We start from the raw sequence: 21,547 nt of genomic DNA on the forward strand, positions 1-21,547 counted from the left end.
ACGGATCGGGAGCTACAGTTCTTCTTCGCGCCGATATGGATGCTTTGCCTCATTTAGAGAACACAAATTTAGAGTATGCAAGTACCAAGATTGTTAAGCGTAGTGACGGAAAAGAAACACCGGCGATGCACGCGTGCGGTCACGATGTAAGTGTAATCAATTTTCCCAAAATCTAGCTCTCTGGCCATTCTTCATCTGCTTTCTTTTTACCTCCCGATGAAAGTCACTTCACAAGAACATTTCCAAAGACTTCTATGAAAGATACTTGCTGGCTTATATTGCAGATGCACACTGCTGTATTACTTGCCGATGAAAAGATGCTTCTCGAAGCGAAATCGGAATGGTCTGGCACTTTGGTTGTCTTGTTTCGACCAGCGGAAGAGCTGGCAGTGGGTGCACGAGCCATGGTCGAAGACGGTCTTTACGATGCATCCAAGTTCGCTGTCCCTAAGCCAGATATAGTACTTGGACAACACACGCATGCTTTCAAAGCTGGTATGATTGCTCTTGGGCGAGGTGCGATCTTAACAGCAGTGGATTCATTCGATGTACGGATTTTTGGGAAGAGTGGGCATATTTGTCGTGCCGACTTGTTTGTTGACTCCGTTGTGACTGCCGGTCATATCGTGGTGCGATACAAAGTATTGTCAGAAAAGAAGTGCGACCAGAAGAATTTGCGGTCATTGGATGTGCCAGTATTCATGTTGGCAGTACAGCAAATATCATCCCAGATTTTGTGGATCTGAAAATTTCAATCCGGTCATACAATCCAAGCATTCACGAACGCTTAGTTGAAGCGGTCAAACGTGTCGTTTACTCGGAGTGCGGGATTTCTGGTTCTCTCGCCATAAGAGAACCGATATTTACAACGACTATGCATGCCCCTCCCACCGTCAATGATTTTCCAGAGGCAGAAATACTGAAGAAATCTTTTGGAGAATATTTTGGAAGGAACTTGATTCCAGCTGATCATTTTGGTGCCAGCGAGGATATCTCGTACTTGGCATTGGGGTGTGACGCTCCTTATGTTTTCTACAACTTTGGTTGTGTCGACCAGGATACTTGGGAAGAGGCAAAGTTTAAAGGAACCATGGAGGACATTCCCCATAATCATTCCGCATTATTTGCGCCAAAGATCCAGCCAATAATGACTACTGCTGTAGATGCCTTCGCACTTGCGGCTTTGACATTCTTCCATAGAGGCGGGGTCAAATGAATGGGTTTTTAGGACATATCTGTGGATGATGGGTGTAGAGAACGTAATTAGAAACTTTGCACCCTTAGATTCCCCGACGAAGGATGAAAATGCAAATATAGATTTGTATATTGCACTTTCTAAAGCACTTTACAGCGCAATTATTAAAGTTTATTCTTATTTGTGACTATTCATTTGACCTCTCCGCCACCAAGAATATCTTTTATATTGATTTCCCCACTACCTCGGGGTAATGGTTGTGCCTGGTTAGGTCCTTCCTTCCAGCCGATCATGTATATCATCCTAAATGTTGCGGGTATTGTACCATCTTCGTTTCCATGTAACTCTCGATATATTCCCTCGTTTGCAAGAAGTACATCCTTCTTGATTGCACCTGCCTCCCTTCCTAATATGGCATTGCTTTCGCCCATCTGTTGTAAATCTTGCATCAGGGCAAACGTGTCAGGAAAATCAATAATGATGTCGTCGATATCTACCGTTAACATCTTGAACCCCGCTTTCTGCAACAAACCCCCAATGTCTCTTACATCCGCCAGCGGAGAAACGTGCGGAGAAACTCCACCTCTTCGTTCCATATCTGCGAGCTGCAATGACGTTCGTAATTCGAATAATGTATCGCCACCAAACATTGCTGCCATAAATGGTGCATCAGGCTTCAATACGTGATTGATTTGCGCAAGGAGTGATGGAAGGTCGTTGATCCAATGCATGCTCAAAGAGCTCAGCACTGCATCAAATGTTCCAGATTCATAAGGTAATCTTTCCTCATCGTCGAGCACTTCGCGTGTGAGGTTTATTTCCTTATTAAATGGCAAATCTTCGTCGCGGTATAACATATTCCGAGATGAATCTGCAGCTGTAAGACGGGCGATACGGGAGGAAAGTGGAGGAGACGTAGTTTTCGAAAGGTCAATGTCTGGATCTGGTAAAGTGAGAGCCCTTGCTATGTTACATGAATTTGCGCCAAGATCTAGGACATGATCAAAATGCCTATTGATATCCTACAACATTATAAGCTACTTGATCTCAATTGAACGGGATAATCTCACCAATAACCTTTCTGAAAGTCGCATGGCTACTTCATCCTTCAGATAATCCACCTGTCTACTTTTCTCCTTGTCTAGAGCTGCACGTTCTTTTTGTAAATATTTAGTATGTCTATCGAAGACCTGCAAAGTAGGTGATCCCGGGGATTGAACTGCATAATTTCGAGATATACATAGTCTTCTTGTTATCGATGGCCTTGGAAGAAACGGTCGTAAAGCTAAAGACTTCATGATTGAGGGAGAATTATATTGTAGGCAATTATATAAATAAAGAGAACATCATTGACAACACTCAAGTCAATAGGATCAGATATCAAAGTTTATAAATGGTGACGTTAAGGATAATCATTTGCAAGCAAGGCTAAGTTTGAGACTAGAGCCTTACCTTACCTAAGAAATTAATCCCTGTTATTCCCTAGCAACGATGTCCCTTATGTCTCGCGTACGGGGTGGAAACTCAGTACAATTGAAGCCTCTCTAGATTCCAATCTCACCAGGAATTCATCAACAACAAACATCTTTGCGTTTGATATCTCGAAGGAAAAGGGGCGAATACGCCATAATATTTTGCGGATGGCGGATCACGAGCAAGGCTAAATTTCCGCAGCCAACAGCGCATTTCGAAAAGCACCAGTGATTTGCCAACACAATCCGGACTCCGTGGAAAGAATTACAATCAGAGACCGACAAACAACTTTGACAATTGGGTACAGGCGCGCGCTGGACCATCCTCCCCATTTGTCCTCCGGCCGCAAGAGCATACGACTCGATTCAGAAGGCCGATAGAAAGACGGCAACGATGGCGTCCTCTGCAGGAGGCTTTCTGGGCCGTGGGAGCTCCAGCAATAACTCAAATATGCGGGGTCTCGTGCAGTTCATTGCAGATCTTAGAAATGCCAGAGCTAGAGAGCTTGAAGAAAAGAGAATCAATAAGGAACTGGCGAACATAAGGTTCGTTATTACTCCTCTGCAGGTCCAAGGTTTCTCATGCAAGGCTGACTTTTATTCCTCATTCAAGACAGAAATTCAAAGGTCCGAAATCTTGCCTAGAATAAAGGGGTGTAGCTAATTGTGACGAACAGATGGAAATCTCAGTGGCTATCATAAGAAAAAATATGTCTGCAAGGTAATTCGTTCGACCGCCTTTCACTGATATACCTCTAATAAACATCATTCTAGCTCTTATACATATATATCCTGGGGTGGAATGTCGATTTCGGCCATCTCGAAGCGGTCAACCTTATATCTGCCAATAAATACTCGGAAAAGCAAATTGGATACCTGGCAATGACCTTGTTTCTTCACGAAGGGCACGAATTGATACATTTAGTCGTGAACAGTATCCGGAAAGATTTGACGGACCACAATGAATTATATAACTGTTTGGCATTGCATGCCATTGCTAATGTGGGTGGAAGGGAAATGGGAGAGGCGCTGAGTGGGGAGGTCCACAGGCTCCTGATATCACCGTGAGAAAGCTCGCTTCATCTTCGTTCTGTATTGTCTCTAATACCACAGCAGGACATCCAAATCGTTCGTCAAAAAGAAGGCAGCTTTGACTCTCCTCAGACTCTATCGAAAGCATCCCGACATAGTGCAACCGCAATGGGCGGAACGGATAATATCTCTAATGGACGATGTTGACATTGGTGTTGCTCTCTCGGTCACCTCCCTCGTGATGGCTCTTGCTCAAGACAATCTCGATCAATACAAAGGATGCTATGTTAAAGCTGCAGCAAGAGTCAAAAGGATAGTCGTGGACCAAGAGTTCACCCAGGACTATCTTTATTATAAGGTACCCTGCCCGTGGCTTCAAATGAAACTTCTAAGATTGTTACAATATTATCCCGCATCAGGTATGTTCCCCTATCCGCAGCCACACATATACTAACAACTGTCAGAGGATACACACGTCAGAAATTTGATTCGACAGTCCATACAAAAAATCCTGGATGATGCATCTGATATGCCTAAGAACGTTCAGCAGAACAATGCGCAGAATGCTGTTTTATTCGAGGCCATAAACCTTGTCATTCATCTTGATACCGAAGTAGACCTGATGAAACAAATCTCAACGAGACTCGGAAAATTCATCCAGTCACGGGAGACCAATGTTCGCTATCTCGGCTTGGAAGCCATGACACATTTGGCTGCAAGAGCTGATATATTAGATCCTATTAAGCAACATCAAGCAATTATCATTGGGTCCTTAAAGGATAGAGATATCAGTGTACGAAGGAAAGGTTTAGATTTGCTATACAGCATGTGTGACCAAACTAACGCACAACCAATTGTTGGCGAGCTCTTGCAATATCTTCAGAACGCGGATTTTGCAATCCGAGAGGAAATGGTCCTAAAGATTGCCATTTTGACCGAGAAATACGCTACTGACATTCAGTGGTATGTTGACATATCATTGCGACTCATTGCAATGGCGGGAGACCATGTCAGTGATGAGGTTTGGCACCGAGTCATTCAGATCGTTACCAATAACGAAGAGCTTCAAGTGTATGCAGCACAGAACATTTTACAGTATGTAAAAGCGGACCACTGTCACGAGACACTTGTGAAGATTGGCGGATACATACTTGGCGAATTTGGCCACTTGATTGCAGAGGACAAAGGTTGTAGCCCAATCGAGCAGTACCTTGCATTACAGGGAAAACTACAAGGCTGCTCATCCAGTACAAGGGCCATTATATTATCATCTTTTATCAAATTCGTCAATCTTTTCCCAGAGATTAAACCTCGACTTATGTATGTATTCCAAGCATACAGTCACACCCTAGACTCTGAGCTTCAGCAAAGAGCTTGCGAATACTTGGCCTTGGCAAGCTTACCAACTGACGATCTTCTCCGAACGGTCTGCGACGAAATGCCACCCTTTCCGGAACGTCAGTCAGCACTACTTTCACGGCTACATCAAAAGCATGCTGGAACTAGTGATAAGCGAACTTGGATTGTGGGAGGCAAAGATGCTAATGCTAATGAGAAAGATTTTGTGGTTGCCAAGAATCCAGGTCTCAAGCGTACTTTCAGTACTAATGGAGCCAAGCCCAGTGCCGCCGGTGCGAACGGGGGGATCAACGGCACTAACGGACACAATAATGGCTCCAGCAACGATCTTGCTGGCTTGGATCTTATGGATCAAGGTCCGTCGGAACCAAAAACCCTTAAAGCGCCAAACTTAGCAAGCGCAGCCCATCTTTCACCGGATTGGGAGATTGGATATAACAAACTTCTTCTCAAATCGGAGGGAGTTCTTTATGAAGATGGGCAAATCCAAATCGGAGTACGATCTGAATATCGTGGCCAAATGGCATGTGTCATCTTATATTTCTCTAACAAAGCCCCATCTCCTGTCAGTTCGTTTACCACAACACTTGATCTCGAACCCAGCGAGAAGGAGAACCTGTCATGGGAAGCAAAAGGTCTGCCGGAAAGTACAATTCATCAAGGTGCACAAAGTCAACAAATGATAATGTTCGAGTCTAAAAAGGTGTTTGAAAAGAGTCCAACGATTAGAATCAGTTACCTGGCTGGAGCTCTCCAAGCTTTGACACTGAAACTTCCAATAACCATACACAAATTTATGGATCCAGCAGAATTGTCAGCAGATGATTTCTTCAAACGATGGAAGCAAATTGGAGGAGCGCCACGTGAAGCTCAACGCATCTTTGGTGTCAAGGGTGGTAAGGGCGGAAGCCGTGAATTCACTGATGGATTTGTTCGCAAGACCATAGATGGTTTTAGATGGGGTATCTTGGATGGTGTGGACCCTAATAAGAAGAACTTTGTTGGTGCCAGTGTGTTGCATACTGGTGAGGGAGGCAAATTTGGTTGTTTATTAAGACTGGAGCCGAATTATGGAACCCAGGTTGGTATTCCCCATTCCCTCAAGCTTCTAGTGCTAACTATGACATTCAGATGGTTCGCCTCACCATCAGAGCAACAGATGAAAGTGTTCCACCCGTTCTAATTAAGCTTATGGAGGAAAGACTTGCCGTTGGTATTTCGACGCAGCCTGAAATGCAATTGCCGCCTTCACGGAGAGAAATCTCTGATGCGTTTGGTAATATTCTTGTTGAGTAAGAACACACAAACTTTTCACAGTCAGGGAATGGGATTAAACATAGGATGTAAGGTGCGCAAGGGTGATATTAATTAATGTGGGGATGGATTTCAAAAGGATGAGGTTTTGGAATCACAGTGATAGTGATAGTGAGCCATGTCAAGGCAATATTTTGAGCATGAGCTTCTTTTTTCTCTTGATTTTAAAATCTCTGGGTAGAGTTTAGTAAATAAACACCGCGTGGTAAGTCGGTAGCTGCGAACTCAGTGAACAATGCACGCATCCAATAGGTACCTAGTCATAGTCAAATTTTGGTATTCTGACTCCTTGCTAGTTGTGTTTTTATGTGTGCTGCCATCGCTTTGGCATCTGGCCCGAGATGCCTCCTCAGATGCTCTTTAGTTGAGCCTCGGCCATTTCTTCCTTTTTTTCTTGCTACTCCTCATTCACATCGAAGTTCCGGTGATCATGAGACCTCGGCGTAGCTCTCTTGAGATATTTAACATAAATATGTTGACTTTATCTTGAGAGGGCCTGAACCACGTGAAGTACCTTTGTGTGGATACAAAATCTGGATGAATTATACAAGATAATAGCTTCAACAACTAGGTGCACCAGTGGATGCGTGGATTGACAGGACATTTCTCAATTTCCAATCTATTTAACAAATTCATTCTTCGATTATTTGATATCAAATCTCATATTTTGATTGTTTTATTTCTAATAAATAATTGAAATAAATCCTAAGATATACGGATCGATGTATATCAAAAGATATCCACAAAGTCAATTTTTGTAGTCTCCCGTCAATCCGTACACCCACTGATAGTGCTACCACCTGAACCAGCTCAACTAAAAGTTTGCAAGCATTACATGAGCCCCTGGGTACACTCTTCGAGTCTTCGCACAGGCATTACCAGATCCATTCTCTGAGGCAGTTGCAAAAGTTGAGCTTATTGACCTGATATGAAAGTCGGCAAAGTGTGGTAGACTTTCAAGTAGTTTTGCTTCTGTTATTGATTCTGCTGAGAAGAACGAGAGCCTCCAACTAGGACTTTTATGAAAAATCCATATGTTGGACGTTCGGCTGCTATCATACTTACATGCGCAGATTGTTCTTACATCTCATATTACTATCACGAAGTCAATATACTAAATAGGGCAAACAGAAGTTTGAATAATTGCAATTAAAAAAACCATAATGTAAAAAATGTATGCCCGTATGGGGTATGGCCCTAACAACCGTGGTATACGGTCTTTATGGTTCCTTAGGGGCAAAGACGAGCTGCCGACTGTTACCTTTTAGTATGAGCGAAACTACAAAGAATTTGACAACTGACATCTTACCTAGCGCCGAACACAATGGGTTTATGTACCCGCTAAGTTTTTCATTGCTACCCCAAAAAGTTTGCTAACCTAACATAGATCGCTCACTCCCGATCCGGCTCCTATAGACATGACTCAAACCCCGCGGTCTGGGTGCAATTTTTCATCATATCACACCACAGAAAGTAAAAGATCACTTCATTGTCCTCGATGATAGTGTCGCAACACGACAAGAGGACGAGAGTCTCAAAGCGCTTGGGAAACATGGCAGGAAATGTATGTCCCGCTGCCTCTTCTCAACTACCGCAGACACTGGTGCGCCTGGTCACACAAAGGATGAATTTACAGCTGAAGCGAGTCTTCTCGTAGTTGCTGGAACAAATACAACTGTGGTTGCTAAAGTTTGGTTCTGTTTTTATGTGCTTGGATCTACATGATTGGATCGGACATGCTCGAGTGCAGATGGTATCATAAGAGACCAAGTCTCAACGCATGTATTGATGAGGCTCCGCGAATAGAAACCACTGGACTTTCGCAGTTGCCGAGAGAAGTATTACCGGGTGGTATATATATTGATGCGTGATTCATGGCAGCTGGTCTTGGTGTAGCGGTGACTGGATGGTGGATGATGCACAAACAAGAGATCTTCGGGCATCCGTGGGTATTTCGTCCTAAAAGATAAATGGAAGGTGCGTTCAGTAAAGGAGTAGATGTGTCGGCGGAGGATGTGGCGCGTACGAAGGTGGGTTTCAATTCCTTTCAGAATGGGGCCGGCCATTGTGCAGGCATGAAAGTTGTGATGCAGGAATTGTTGATCTGGGTGGCCAGAACGACTTTGGAGGATGGTTCTTAGATTCTTGAAAGGTGACGAGACGGGCGGGGACAAAAAAGAGCCAGGAGTTGCGATTGACATGAGGAATAAAATCTTGTTGAGATATGCGTATGTCAATTTTAGGGACGGGCCCATAGTACAGTTCAGGAGACATATTTGATAATCATCTTGTGGCATATACAGAAAACAACCTTCATCTTAAGCGAATACTCGCATTTGCAGCAGCACGTCGCAGCACGTCAAAAGGCAAGAAACATTTAATGACTTTCGAATGTAAATTTACATTATCTATAACCACACTCCCGATACCCCTCCACCCCAAAACTTTCCATCAAGCCCTTCACCTTTTCCTCCTCACACCACCCCTCGAAAACCAATTCCACCTCACCAAAATAATTCTCTCCCTCCCCAACCTTCACAAACCCCACGCTTTCAAAAAGTCCAATACTTGCGACATTCTTCCCTCCAATCTTAACCCTCAACTGCAGCAACTTCATTTTCCCCTCTTCCTTCTTCCCCTTGATACCCTTCCTATACTCCTCCAAAATATTCTCCAGATTGCTCCTTAAATATTCAAGAAAAGCAACCACTGCCGACCTTCCCAATCCCTTACCTCTTGCGTTGCGTTCCGCAATCATAATTTCAATTTCTCCTATACATCCTTCTTCATCCTCCTCTGCTTCCGTGATGAACAAATTAACATCACCTATCATCTTCGCAGGTGCATCTGATACGCCTTTTCTCATCTCTGGCGATGCATTTTTTTCTTCGGGTAAACAGATAATAAAAGTCAATTTATCATGATCCGTCCTCCAACTCCTTTGCATGTCATATTCTTCCTCGAGAGTCAGAGGCTCAGAGGCGGTTGCTTGTTGAATTTCCTAGAATCATATTAATCCCTCCCTGAGTTCTTGAAAACAGTTCATGTATTGCATATACATGTATAACACAAATGCCTACCTCATCTTTCATCCACTCATGATATGTAATCACGTGTGATTCTTCATATGGTATTAACAGTATTTTGTTCGTGGAAACGGCTGACATATGTTAGTTCTTTGATGAGAAGATCCAAGGCGGACAAGATAAATTACCTGTATGTTCGTTGATCAACATCTTGATCTATGTAATATGTATATGTATGGATATATTTTCCTGAGCTACACGAAATGTGGAGACACAAATACCTCGACAGAAAATTCGGAAACAGGACACGACCACGTGATTTTAAAGAGTGGACGCTAATCTCAGGAGTAAAGTTTCTCGAATTCAAACGAACAAAAGCGAGAGATTGATGCCAAACTATACTGTAATTGTTTTGCGCTAGATCTTTTCGCCAAATGAAGCTAATTATATAGGTGATTTGATGGTTGAACTCGTATTTGCAGTGGGAATTCATTGGATCGATATCTGATGTCCTATGCAAATGTTTCATGGCAAGTCTGACACTTTTTCTGCAGATTCGCAAAGAAAGTTCTTGAAAATCTGAATTCTATCCGATCGTTCTTTTAGCTTTAGTGAACTTGAACACTTCAAGATCACGTGGCGCTGGAATCACTTCGGTTTTCCCTCTCAAGTTTGGAACTTTGGGACGGCTCGTTTATTATTCACTAAATCCGAAATTGTTTTGACGGTTGAACCGAAGATATAAGGACGTTCAAATATATGAATACATGTAACCAAGAGTAGTCGTCATTCGAATACTTTCTGCCGCGCAGTCAAACCAAGTCGCTTTGATCTAAAAATCAAATATCCATTCCACCATTTTTCTTCCAAGGGATCCCAAATCACAACCCCTCAATCAATCTTAAATGCCTAACCTCAAACCCCTCCACCCAATCCACAATCCCACTCCACTCTTTAAAGCTCTCCTTCTTACTAAAAGCCATGTGTTTCTCCACACTCTCCCATCCACAAAACATAACCCATTCCTCCTTATCTTCCGCCTCCTTTTCTATCCTCCACCCGCCCTCGATCTCATACTCTTTCGTTTCGTTTTCTAACGCATGTTTTACCTCGTTAAACTTTGCACTAAATCCTTCCCTGTTGTGGGATGATATGTAATGTCTATTACATGATATGATGGGCGCACTGAAGGGAGATTTTTTCTTTGCGTCTTCTTCTCCGATTCCTTCATCTATTCCTGTCCGGAGGCAACTGAGTGCATCGCCTTCTACTGTAGCATCATAAAATTAGTAATCAAACCCAACCCAACGTTATGCAAAAATCTACTCCTGAGTCCTATTCCCAACCCCAGCCCCAACCCTCAAAACACAAAGACACAAAATAGTAAACGATAAGAAAAACCCACACTCACAATGCCACATCCTGATCCCCCTCCCCTCCACCGTCTCTCCAATCCCCACCCCCAGCACCACCTCCCCCCTCAACAGATCAAAAAGTCCCAGATTCTCCACACTCGGCAGGAATCTCTCATGATGCCCCGGACTTTCCCACGTCCCGACAATATACATATACGAAGGATTTTCCACCTGTTGATAGAAATGACAAGGGTATCCCGACGCTCTCTCTAGCACACGTTTGCAAGTGCGGAGTTTGGGGATCAGGCGGGGAGAAAGCGGGGATGTGAGGGGAAGAAGCGCAAATTCCGTGCAGGGCATGACTCCGAGGGGTGGAAGGCGTGGAAGGTGGGAGGTCTGGTGTAGGTTGGCAAGATAGTTGAGGAATGGAAATAAATGCAATGGGAGGGGCGATTTAATCGTGATGTTATGGTGATAGTGGATACCCGAGATTAGCGAGAGAGCTTGTGAGTTTATGAAGTGGATATCGATGAAGAATTTTGACAGCGGGTCGGATGATGCGGAAAAAATATATGAGTAGGTGTGAAGAGTGTAAAATTTCACATGTCCCGAAGTATATGTACAGAAACCGACACAAGAAAAGTAGCAAAAAATCCAAAAATCGAAAACGAAAATCCATCGAAAGGGGACGCCCCGGCTTCATAAACAATTCCCATCAAAAGATCCCGTATCAACTCACCAATCACAATCAGCGATAATTAGACCGCATCTGATTTGTATTGCATATGGACGCACCCGCCTCGTTTAAAACCCTGTACAGCGACATATCCGGAAATTCCATAGCTATCCGAACCGTCCGAACCAGGTTTTGTGAAGGATTAATGCTACGAATCCCAGCCATTTTTTGTACTCCACTTCCTTCCAGACTCGGGCTGCTTTCCGTCTTTGAGGATTCGCAATCTACATTGGTGCTTATATGTGCTTGGTAAAAAGATTCGTTATTGCAAAATTGAGCGGAGAAAAGACTTGGTCAGGATCAGGCTTTACCACCTTCACCCACTCGGAGAATGTAATAAATGGTAACGCTCGGAAGAATGAAAACGCTCTAGAGATTGAAATTGCATGGAAGGATGACATGATTTGAACGGCAAATCACAACTAATCACATGTATATAGTATTCTTGTTCTTAATCGTCCTTTGCTTTCTCATTAGATTTATGTGTCGTATCGTTCTCTACAGTTTGCCATGAGACCCCGTCTAGCAATGACATTCTGACAATAGCATTCAAGCGAATTTTCAACCCAAAACTTTCAAATGCTCGCTCATCCCATCCTTCTCCCTAACGCCCGAAAATGCACATGAAATGCATGTATACCATATAACATTACCATCTTTCGTCATCATACATACAACATCCACTAATTCATCAATATATTAATCCCCTACTCGATTTTCGTGATCCCGGTCGGAACTGCCGCCCTGGCAAAATCCTCTTTTCGGATACCACTTCTATCACACATGGCCCTAAAGATGCCTCCTTGCTCCCATAGCTTAACTGGCTCATCTAATTCTGCAATTGTTCCCTTATCCATCACGCAAATGCGATCATATCCGATAATGGTCTTAAGTCTATGAGCAATACACAAAAGCGTCTTGCCCCTGAACCCCTCTTGAATAGTTCTTTGAATCTTCTCGTCCGTTTCCATATCAACAGAACTTGTAGCTTCGTCACAAACAATGATTTGCGAACCACGGACAAGAGCACGTGCAAGTGCCATCAATTGTCTTTGACCTAGCGAATAGTTCAATCCTTCGTCTTCGACTACGGAATCGAGATGTATACGCCCTGTGACTTCGTCTTCGAGATTTGAGTCTGAGGCCACAAGGTCAGACTGTCGTAGTGCGGACCAAAGTTCCAAATCACTGTGTTGGCTAAAAGGATCTAGGTTACTTCTGATGGTTCCTTTGAATAGGGTAGGATCTTGTGGGATAATAGCAAGACGAGATCGGAGGTCGTGAAGTCCAATCTTGCTAATATCTACACCATCAACAGTGATTGAACCACCGGAAATCTCAACAAGTCGGAAGAGAGTAGACATAATACTTGATTTTCCAGCACCCGTACGACCAACCACCCCAATTCGTTCACCACCTTTTACGTGCATTGATAGGCCGGACAATACTAGCGGAAGGTTCTCTCTATACCGCATATCGACATTGTTGAAGACGATCTCACCACTCTCAGGCCATGTAGGGCGAACATCTATTGTATGTAATGGTGCCTCTTCCTCCAATGAAGTACCGTAGTAATGGATACGTTCCGTGGCATTCATTCCATTCTCGACTTCCGCTAGTTGGCGAACGGTAAATTGAATCATCTGAACGATAGAAAGAATATAAGATAATACCAATCCTGCAGTAGATGGCCCAACGGAAAATCTAGAAGTGATGACTAGAATACCCGTTACAAAAACAAGCAAATTTCCGATAATGTCCAAACGAGTAGATAACCATCGCTGATTTGAAAACGTAAGAAAATAGGCAGAGTCCATCTCGTCAATGGCCTTTCTCAAATCAGTAATGAATCGATCTTGTAGTCCATATGCTCGAATGGTAGATGTTCCAGAAAGTCCTTCACTAAACTTGGCAAAAACGCTCGATCGAAAGACTGATTCGAAACGCTTCATTTCTCGTGCCGATGCACGATAGTATCCCGCTGCAAATATGAAGAGAAGTGCAAGAGGCGCCAAAGCGATAGCAAAATAATGGAAGTAAGCAATGATTAAGGCGAAGACCGATATAATCATAGCCATGGTTAGAAAGAACATGCGTATAGCATCAGTGAGATTGTTGTCCATAACGTCAACATCTCTTGAAAAACGATTAGTGATACGACCCAGAGGCGTGGTGTCAAAGAAGGACATGGGCGCTCGGAGTGCCTTTGTAATGGCTTTGCTGAGCATCACCTTACTCGCAATTGTTCCAAGGATTGTGAGGGCTCTGATTTGGGGTGGTTAGCGAATACTCCGTTTCACAAGGAAGAAAACTAATTAGAAAAAACTTACAAAGCAAAAAAGAACAACAGCAGAGCCTGACTAGCACCAAGCGCAGCATACACTCCAATATATACAGCAGTGGAGTATCCGAACTTGTCGCTTGTCCACCATGATAACCACAAGCTAGTGGCGATATTCGCACCTTGAGAAAGGAGAAGTAGCAATAAAATGATTGGTGCGTTGAAGAGACTACCAGAAGCCCGGACATAATCGGCGTATACTGTCCATGAAACACTCTTGACAGACCTCTCCTCGGCTTGCATCAAAGCAGGCGCTTTATGCTTCTTTTTCTCAACCTTCTTCTCCACTTCGATACCTTCTTCCTCAGCCTCTGGCTCGTGTGATTCTTCGACTGCTGTTGTCTCCATGAGCTGTTGAAAACCAGCATGATTGTTCATGAGATTGCTGAACGTGTCAATCGCTTGAATTTTGCCCTCTTCCATCCATATGATCCTATCACAACGATTGAGTACCCAGAGTTGATGAGTGGCTAAAATTCTAGCTTTGTCCTTTAATAAGCCCATAATTGCATTGTCAAAAATATGACGACCAACGTGTGCATCGACAGCGCTTAAAGGATCATCCATCAAAATCAAGTCAGCATCAAAGTAAATGGCTCGCGCAATATTCATTCGTTGTTTCTGACCTCCTGAAACAGTGATACCTCTCTCGCCGATTTCGGTCTGATCGCCGTTCGGGAGCATGTCCAAATCGGGTCTCAAGGCACAAGAATCGATGACTTTGTTATACCATGACTTATTCATATCTTTTCCGAACAATATGTTGTCTCTGACGGTCGCATTCTGTATCCATGCATATTGCGGGCAAAAGGCTCGATCAGCTCCCATAGTCATTTCTCCTCTTGTTTTCCGCATGTCACCTGCGAGAGCAGCAAGCAGAGAACTTTTACCGCTTCCAACTCCACCAATTACAGCTACTAGCTCATTCCTGCCAATCGTAAAATTCATATTCTGTAAGCTGAATGGTTCTTCATCTCCATTGATAGTACTTGCATCATCGAGAGGAGTTCCGTCGTTGCTTGTAATATCCTTGTTGGTTGGAGAGGAATCTGACCGGGATTTTTCAGCAGCTTTTTCATCCTTGGATGCTTGTTTCTTGGCATCCTTTTCAAATTTAACTTCAGCCTTCGTCTGCTTCTTTCCAGCAGGCCCGGCCTTTTCAGAATCTTGAGTCGCTGTCCGTTCCCAAGTAAAGTCGGCGCTTTTTAAGACTATTGCTCCTTCTAGTTCGTGGTCTGGCTTAGCATCATCTTCTTGCTCTTCACTGAGTAAGAATTCTTGGATACGATAGATTGAAGACCAAGCATCAATAACCTGCCCGATAACCATAGGTAGTAGATTTAGCGGCAATCGCAACGAGTTGAATAGAGCAAGCGACGAAAATACACGTGCTGGGCTTAACCCGTGATCCGTCAAACTGTAGGTGATAAAAGCTATCATTGACGCAAAGATAGGCATAGTCATGGAGACAGCGTTAATGGCGTTTCTGATCGCCAGTAAGATCTGAATGGAGCGAATCTCCTTGTTCCTGATTGCAGCAAGTCTATCAAGGAATGCTGTCTCCCAGCCGAAGTACTTCACAAATCGCACTGCCTGAAGAATTTCTTGTGTGAGACTTACTCTTTGATCAGTGATCTTGTTGATGGCCTTTCTTCTCGCAAAAAGTCTCTTGACAGCCTTGGTTAATAAGGGAAGTCCAACGACTAACAGCCCGAATCCTGCAAGAGCGCTGTAGGTCAAATTGATGAGGAGTAATATGAGAGTGATGATGCAAGATATGGGTGCTGTCCAGATCAAGTGAAACATGCCACTGGCCTGATCTATACGGTACGTATCTGTACTCATGAGATTCACAATTTTACTAAAATTCCAAATATGTAAGTATAAAGGTAAGAGATAAACAGAACACGAAGTAGAAATATTTATGTTATGCTCATCAATAGGTCGAGTGAAGACTTGAACTTACCCATTTGCCCATCCAGTGCCATCACCTGCTACACCACGTCCAGCATCTGGTACGCCACCTTTGGGACCAACTGGTTTAGAATTTTTCTTGCCTTTCTTGCCTTTAGCTTGTTCGACTAGATCTTGAGCTTTTTGGGCATCCTTCTCGTCTTCTTGGCTTTTGATTGAACGACCACCAGCCTTGGCTCGTCCAGAGATCTTCATAGCCTTTTCAAAAATGGCTGAAATAAGAACAGCTCTCGACTGCCCTCCAACCATCATTCCGCGATATATAAAATGATTGGTGCCCAGGGATTGCAACATTTGCATTATAGTGATGCCAAACACAAGTCCTAGTCCTTTTCCAATATTAGGCGCTGGAGATCCTTCCTGTGCTGCTATGTATGCGTCCGAAGCGAAAGTGATCAAGTATCGTAATGTGAATGGTGATATGACTTGGAGGATGTTGGATATAAATTGGCAAGCTCCTCCTACCCAAAACTCAAACTTAAATGTCTCGTGCATTGCCCATAGCAGAGGGTGTTTTTCTCCATTCGCCACTCTTCTCTTGAAAGATGCTTGTAACTTGTCCGATAAAAGGTCTACACTTCGACTGGGGTTCACCGTCCATATATCGTTATGCTCGAGTTGCCGTCGATATCCAGCCTAGAGAACGTCAGCATCACAGGCGCTCGAATATTTCAGAATGAGAACTCACATCCATTATAGGTGCCATCCATTGAAAGTACAGTAAAGAGAAGAAGGAAGCTGTGTATTCTTTGGACGGTGTCCGACCTTCTGGAACGGGGGGAGGGGCACCCCACTTCAATGGATTGTACCAGGTCTTCTTGACAATAGCATCATCTACATGCGATTCCGCCCTCGTTATAGCACTGTTAGATGTGGCATAGCTTTGAACCTGTTTCATTTCTGGTCTCTTTTCATGGTCAATTTCGCCTTCAGACGAATGGCTATCCACATTGTTTGGACTCGAGATTTCCATATATTCCTTCTCACGGCTCCCGGCATCGAATGAATTTTGGTGAGTTGACAGTTCCCCATGCTTTTCCAGGTACTCCCTATCAGATCCATCTTCGTCTCGTGGTTCGGCATGGTTGATATCTTCCAATGCGGCTGCAGGGTCCGAAGGGACGAATTCTTTCTCGTGACCAGGCGGATCTGCCATGTTGAAGCTTCTTGGTAACAGATGCGTCAAGAGGGTATATTATTATGTGAGAGATCACAATTCAAATCGCAAGACAAAATGTTATCGAGGGGAAAGCGTGCATCTTATCAATCATTCGGTCGCCGCCCCCGAATGCGATCAGAGGTTAGCATCTTTCCAATTGGATCTAGACAAGGATATGATAGGTGATCAGTGCAAACTAACATGGGCAAAAGATGTATGGGAGTACCAGTGGCATGTTTTTTTTTCCCTTCCAGAGTATTAGCGTAATAGATCCATCCATCTATACCCGGATTACCAATACACACACAGCATGCATTTCAAAGAAGGAACCGAAGGAACCTACTCCGGGACCGTAGGTGGAGGTGAGTGAACCAATCGGTGCCCACGAACACCGAGATAATACCCGAATATGTAGATTCATTGGACAATTCTTCAATAATTGATGTGAGTGTAAGCAATTAGTCACATACATGATGATATACATGATAAGCTATATTTTCTTTTAATTTTGTCGAGGAGAGTCGGCCCCGAAAGCCCAAGCGAGACGGTCGAAACCCCAAGCACAATCTTTCTCTTCCGCAGATCAGTCAAGGGAGGATCATTATTGTATTCTGTCTGTCCATCTGTGTTGCCGAAAAGTATACGAAATAGCTAGTAGGTAATAGGAGGGGCGCCACACAAAAGAAGCATTCTTCCAGCTCCATCAAGATCTACGGAATTCATCTAATTGAGTTTATTTCGTAGAATTTTTGATTAAACCTTCCGTTCCCTTCAAAGTCAAAAGTCCAAACTCATTTGATCTTGACCAATCATCAAATACGAAGTGCCGTGCACTTGGGTTAGTGAACGGGAGCAAACACGCCGCTCCAAATCCCACCTTTGCCGCATTGATGATCTTCAATATAAGCATTTCTCTAGCATTTCCTCATGGAAAACTCTAACCTAAAATGCTTACTCGACGCCTCTTCAAACCGGACCACTGACAAGACCGTTCTTCCCCCAGATTATCAATAACCAGCTATTTCCAATACCTGATTCATCGATTTTCTTCGTTATGCTGTATGACCCGTTGGTTTCCTTCATCTGACAGTTTAAGATACACAACTTGTCGTATCCAGTGAAACGAAAGAGGAAAAGAAGTTAGTATACAATATCACGTGATAGACACGGCCCAGAACTTATCTTCTCTCCTTCTTCGCCTTCCTAACTCGGAGATCAAAAGATCGAGGTCAACCATTCATAATCGCAGTAATTAATAATCCTCTTTCATACAAGAAGCGGTGAATATCATTGATTCGGATGGATTTAAGATATCTCCTTAGAACACCCCGCTTGTACATCTTCGTCTCTTCTCCGTCCAATCAACAAAGAGCTTGTTTGCTTTTCATACCAGATTGTACGTGTCCAGATGTTTGATACATCGGGAGAGTAGTTCGTGGTCTCAAATATTCTTTCATGACAGATGTTGATGGCACCACTCCGTTAAAAATGATCACTGCAAGGCTATTGTTTGTCATGTCCAGCGGGCGGGCGCCGTATGTGTACCCAAGAGAGTAACCATCACGTCTCCTCCACAAGTGGAGGGAGTCCAATCATGTTTTGAGTAGGGTTGTCCTGGCATCCAATTCAATATTGCACGAGATAAGCTTTGCGGGATTCATCTTATCTAATGTGTTTGTCTATTGACCAATTTAGCTACCTAGTGATTTATTCAACGATCTTTTGCCTACAACTCTAAGCTGATAACCTAAGAGATCGTTCAAAACACTTCCCGCTTCAAATCAATCTAACAAACATCAACGTTTCAATCTAATCATCATTCAAACCCAAAGCCTCTCTTCTAGACTTTGCTCCCTCTTCATAGTAAGGCTTTTCTGCCAAACTAGTAACTCTCGTCCCATGTCTCTCTTCGGTTCCCTCATAATCCCAGCTCGCGTTATGGATTGTACTTCTGTTATCCTGTCCAACAGTATTAGCAACTATTCGCTTATTCCCCTTCATCTTCAATATCGTTTCCAGCTGGAATAAGACCAAAGAGTCCCAAGAAAGAACTTACCCAAATAGCACTCGTCCCAGCAGTCCATCTGAATCTGACTTGAATATCCACATTCTTTTCAAAAACATCGTACAAATACCCTAAAATCAAATCACTCTCCGCCTTGTCCAATCCGACAATTGATTTCGTCATTGCCCTGTTCACCCACAATGTTTTCCATCCTGTCACTGGATGTACACGCACAATAGGATGAACTCGTTCAACATATTTTGGTCCAGCAGTCGGATCATCTCGATCGAGGTATGTGTGCGCCGAAACATATATGGCCTGTCTCCCATCAATGATTTTGCGGAATTCAGGAGAAAGTTTACTGTGAGCTGCGTATCCCGATGCCCAAAGGGTGTCGCCCCCGACTTCTGGAACGGTATCATTGTGTAAGTGGGTTATTCCTGCGGGATGAAGCTCGTGCACCAAATCTCTTTATAATTTTCATGTCAGTCATTTGTCTTCGCGATCGCCTCGAGTAAGTCAAGAGAAGAATGAAGAAACTTACGAATGCCATCGACTCGCACCTCCTGGATTTCTGAAATCAGCTTTTCTCGAGGTTTCGCTGGCTTGCAAGGCAGGCCACATCACCGTCACACCAGGAAGTCCTGGTACATGGGGAACTTGCGGCTATACATCGAATCATCAGCACACGTCCTATCTCGATTCTCACCCTCACAAACAAAGTATAGAACATACATGAACCTCAACTTCACCCCACCAAGTTCCCAAATCTCTTTGTACTTTTGGACTCAATCCTTCTTGACCCCTCAAAAAGACCACGCTTCTCTCTGCAACCAACAACGCCAATTCATCTTTCTGCGCATCCGTTAACTCATCGAGACGAATGCCACTTATTTCAGTTCCGATATTCTTGGTTAAATCAACTATCTTTCCGTTATTCTTGTGGATAGCATCAAATAGATTTTTCTTCGATTTATCGGCCCGGGATCCAGCATCGTGGTGCTCTCGTGGGGTGTTGCGAATGGCGAGGACGTCTTGGACTATTGCGGAGGGGAAGATTAGTTGAGTCCATTATTCTACATGGTGGGTGAAGATAAAGGATGAATACATACGATATAAAGGACGACCTGGACGAGTCGGGTATCCGTCTGAGAGATCGATTCCGGATTTTTCTAATCTTGCTCGTGCGTTTGAGGGAAGAGGTAAGGTGGCTTTGGAAGGAGGAGCAAGATCTTTGATCGCGCTTGAGGGGTGAATGGCAAGATCTTGGGTTGCTGATGGAGCCATGGTTTGTATTTTTCAAAAGAAGAAGATATATCAATTTATATACTAATCACAAGAATATCTGATACTCATGAGGGATACCCAAATTATATATGCACAGCGGATTCCCGAATCTTCAACCCAGTACGATATAAATACATCTAACATCATCGATACCCAGATATTGTGTCATCAACTCTTATCATTCACTTCGTTGTTTCAAAATGTTTATCAAAATCACATCATCTATCCCAGAGCCATCTCACCAATCTCCATCGCAAATTGTCCACCCCTCATGTAGCACGCGATTTACCCCGCATGTTTGTCTAAATGAAATGTGTCTCGAAGACTTTTTATAGGTTGTGAGGTTTGGTTATCGTGAGTGTTGTGGAGTTATCGTATGTATGATTGGAAATGCATAGTGCGAGGGATGCAACGGAAATGCGATTATTAGAAATGCGATTGAGAGAATTGAGATGGATGGGAGGGGAGGGGAGGGGATGGGATGGGATTACTTCGGGGAAGGTTTTAATACTACATTGTCACTATTCTTTCAACACACAAATGAAAAGAATCTCAAACTTTGTAAAAAGGGCTTCTTGATGTTAAGTTGCGTAGGTATGGACTTTAAGTGGGATTTTACGATATTGTTACATCCATTGGCGTTCAATAATATTGGAGATGGAAAATGTCACATTTGTGGCTTGGATAGTCAGGACAGTGAAGCCTTTCAAGCATATTCGAATCTTTTTTATGCATTTATTGAAGCTGTTTTGTTATTCCAAGTGGACCTTCTGACTATTTTAATATATTATAAATCTGTCATGCGAGGGATCTAATAAACCAGACTCCAAAATCAAACATACCTAGCCCTGAGTGAGGCCTACTGTTCAGGGAACAAATTCAATTTTTGTCGTTGGAAAGATCTCCTTGTGTTAAAAAAAGATGGTAATCTAAGAAAAAACTGTTAGATTTCCTTCAAGTTCTCTTGTCAAGAATCCAGTAACGTGTTTCAATATCCTAATCTGAATTTGACTGGTGAACACTCTTTCAAGCTTGTATCCTGGTGTACGCTTTATCTTTCATCGTTTATCGATGTCTTTACCGTCAAGGAAAGAGCTAAAATTATAATCTCATAAGATTCGAGATAGGGAAAGTGTGATATGTGAAGCAGAATGGCAACCATGATGCATCAGTCTTCAACTTGGAAAGTGCAGACGATTACGCTCCTCACCACTTTTATATCTCTAGATTTTACACTCCTTCACCCCAAAATACTGTCTTTTCACAATCTCTTGGTCATACTCTTATTCAAA

The 21,547-nt window shown here is 43.3% G+C and overlaps 7 protein-coding genes across 7 annotated transcripts; 2 read left to right on the forward strand and 5 right to left on the reverse strand.

Annotated features, from left to right (window-relative positions):
* Positions 1 to 35: 35 nt before the first annotated feature.
* EAF02_002928 (uncharacterized protein) lies at positions 36 to 1,216 on the forward strand (the record flags this gene model as incomplete). The annotated part of the gene is made up of 3 exons (XM_038898976.1): positions 36 to 146; positions 285 to 592; positions 643 to 1,216. The coding sequence occupies 3 exons, from the start codon at positions 36 to 38 to the stop codon at positions 1,214 to 1,216; spliced, it is 993 nt and encodes a 330-aa protein (XP_038761264.1).
* Positions 1,217 to 1,386: 170 nt separating this feature from the next.
* Positions 1,387 to 2,493, reverse strand: EAF02_002929 (uncharacterized protein; the record flags this gene model as incomplete). Its single annotated transcript, XM_038898977.1, has 2 exons — positions 1,387 to 2,217; positions 2,266 to 2,493. 2 exons carry the CDS (start codon positions 2,491 to 2,493, stop codon positions 1,387 to 1,389), a joined length of 1,059 nt encoding a protein of 352 aa, XP_038761265.1.
* A 256-nt stretch (positions 2,494 to 2,749) lies between these two features.
* EAF02_002930 (uncharacterized protein) lies at positions 2,750 to 6,723 on the forward strand. The gene is made up of 7 exons (XM_038898978.1): positions 2,750 to 3,213; positions 3,281 to 3,294; positions 3,345 to 3,388; positions 3,442 to 3,731; positions 3,784 to 4,118; positions 4,164 to 6,139; positions 6,190 to 6,723. The coding sequence occupies exons 1-7, from the start codon at positions 3,062 to 3,064 to the stop codon at positions 6,352 to 6,354; spliced, it is 2,976 nt and encodes a 991-aa protein (XP_038761266.1). The 5' UTR covers positions 2,750 to 3,061; the 3' UTR covers positions 6,355 to 6,723.
* Positions 6,724 to 8,776: 2,053 nt separating this feature from the next.
* On the reverse strand, positions 8,777 to 9,608 carry EAF02_002931 (uncharacterized protein; the record flags this gene model as incomplete). The annotated part of the gene is made up of 3 exons (XM_038898979.1): positions 8,777 to 9,373; positions 9,453 to 9,532; positions 9,587 to 9,608. 3 exons carry the CDS (start codon positions 9,606 to 9,608, stop codon positions 8,777 to 8,779), a joined length of 699 nt encoding a protein of 232 aa, XP_038761267.1.
* Positions 9,609 to 10,279: 671 nt separating this feature from the next.
* On the reverse strand, positions 10,280 to 10,819 carry EAF02_002932 (uncharacterized protein; the record flags this gene model as incomplete). The annotated part of the gene is made up of 2 exons (XM_038898980.1): positions 10,280 to 10,668; positions 10,810 to 10,819. The coding sequence occupies 2 exons, from the start codon at positions 10,817 to 10,819 to the stop codon at positions 10,280 to 10,282; spliced, it is 399 nt and encodes a 132-aa protein (XP_038761268.1).
* Positions 10,820 to 11,639: 820 nt separating this feature from the next.
* On the reverse strand, positions 11,640 to 17,012 carry EAF02_002933 (uncharacterized protein). The gene is made up of 4 exons (XM_038898981.1): positions 16,493 to 17,012; positions 15,797 to 16,440; positions 13,820 to 15,691; positions 11,640 to 13,754 (listed from the first exon to the last, which is right to left on the reverse strand). The coding sequence occupies exons 1-4, from the start codon at positions 16,958 to 16,960 to the stop codon at positions 12,197 to 12,199; spliced, it is 4,542 nt and encodes a 1,513-aa protein (XP_038761269.1). The 5' UTR covers positions 16,961 to 17,012; the 3' UTR covers positions 11,640 to 12,196.
* Positions 17,013 to 18,772: 1,760 nt separating this feature from the next.
* EAF02_002934 (uncharacterized protein) lies at positions 18,773 to 20,255 on the reverse strand (the record flags this gene model as incomplete). The annotated part of the gene is made up of 5 exons (XM_038898982.1): positions 18,773 to 18,922; positions 19,020 to 19,437; positions 19,513 to 19,634; positions 19,704 to 20,008; positions 20,081 to 20,255. The coding sequence occupies 5 exons, from the start codon at positions 20,253 to 20,255 to the stop codon at positions 18,773 to 18,775; spliced, it is 1,170 nt and encodes a 389-aa protein (XP_038761270.1).
* Between the last annotated feature and the right edge of the window lie 1,292 nt (positions 20,256 to 21,547).

This window comes from Botrytis sinoallii (assembly GCF_014898435.1).
Source record: "Botrytis sinoallii strain Bc 23 chromosome Unknown BSIN_004, whole genome shotgun sequence".
Lineage (NCBI taxonomy): Eukaryota > Fungi > Ascomycota > Leotiomycetes > Helotiales > Sclerotiniaceae > Botrytis > Botrytis sinoallii.

Excerpts from the sequence above, each read along its gene's own strand:
- EAF02_002930 (XM_038898978.1), top strand. The coding sequence starts at position 3,062 with ATGGCGTCCTCTGCAGGAGGCTTTCTGGGCCGTGGGAGCTCCAGCAAT. Across the intron at positions 4,119-4,163 it reads ACAATATTATCCCGCATCAG|AGGATACACACGTCAGAAAT; the intron begins GTATGTTCCCCT and ends AACAACTGTCAG. Across the intron at positions 6,140-6,189 it reads AGCCGAATTATGGAACCCAG|ATGGTTCGCCTCACCATCAG; the intron begins GTTGGTATTCCC and ends TATGACATTCAG.
- EAF02_002933 (XM_038898981.1), bottom strand. The coding sequence starts at position 16,960 with ATGGCAGATCCGCCTGGTCACGAGAAAGAATTCGTCCCTTCGGACCCT. Across the intron at positions 16,441-16,492 it reads GGATGGCACCTATAATGGAT|GCTGGATATCGACGGCAACT; the intron begins GTGAGTTCTCAT and ends GACGTTCTCTAG. Across the intron at positions 13,755-13,819 it reads CTGTTGTTCTTTTTTGCTTT|AGCCCTCACAATCCTTGGAA; the intron begins GTAAGTTTTTTC and ends ACCCCAAATCAG.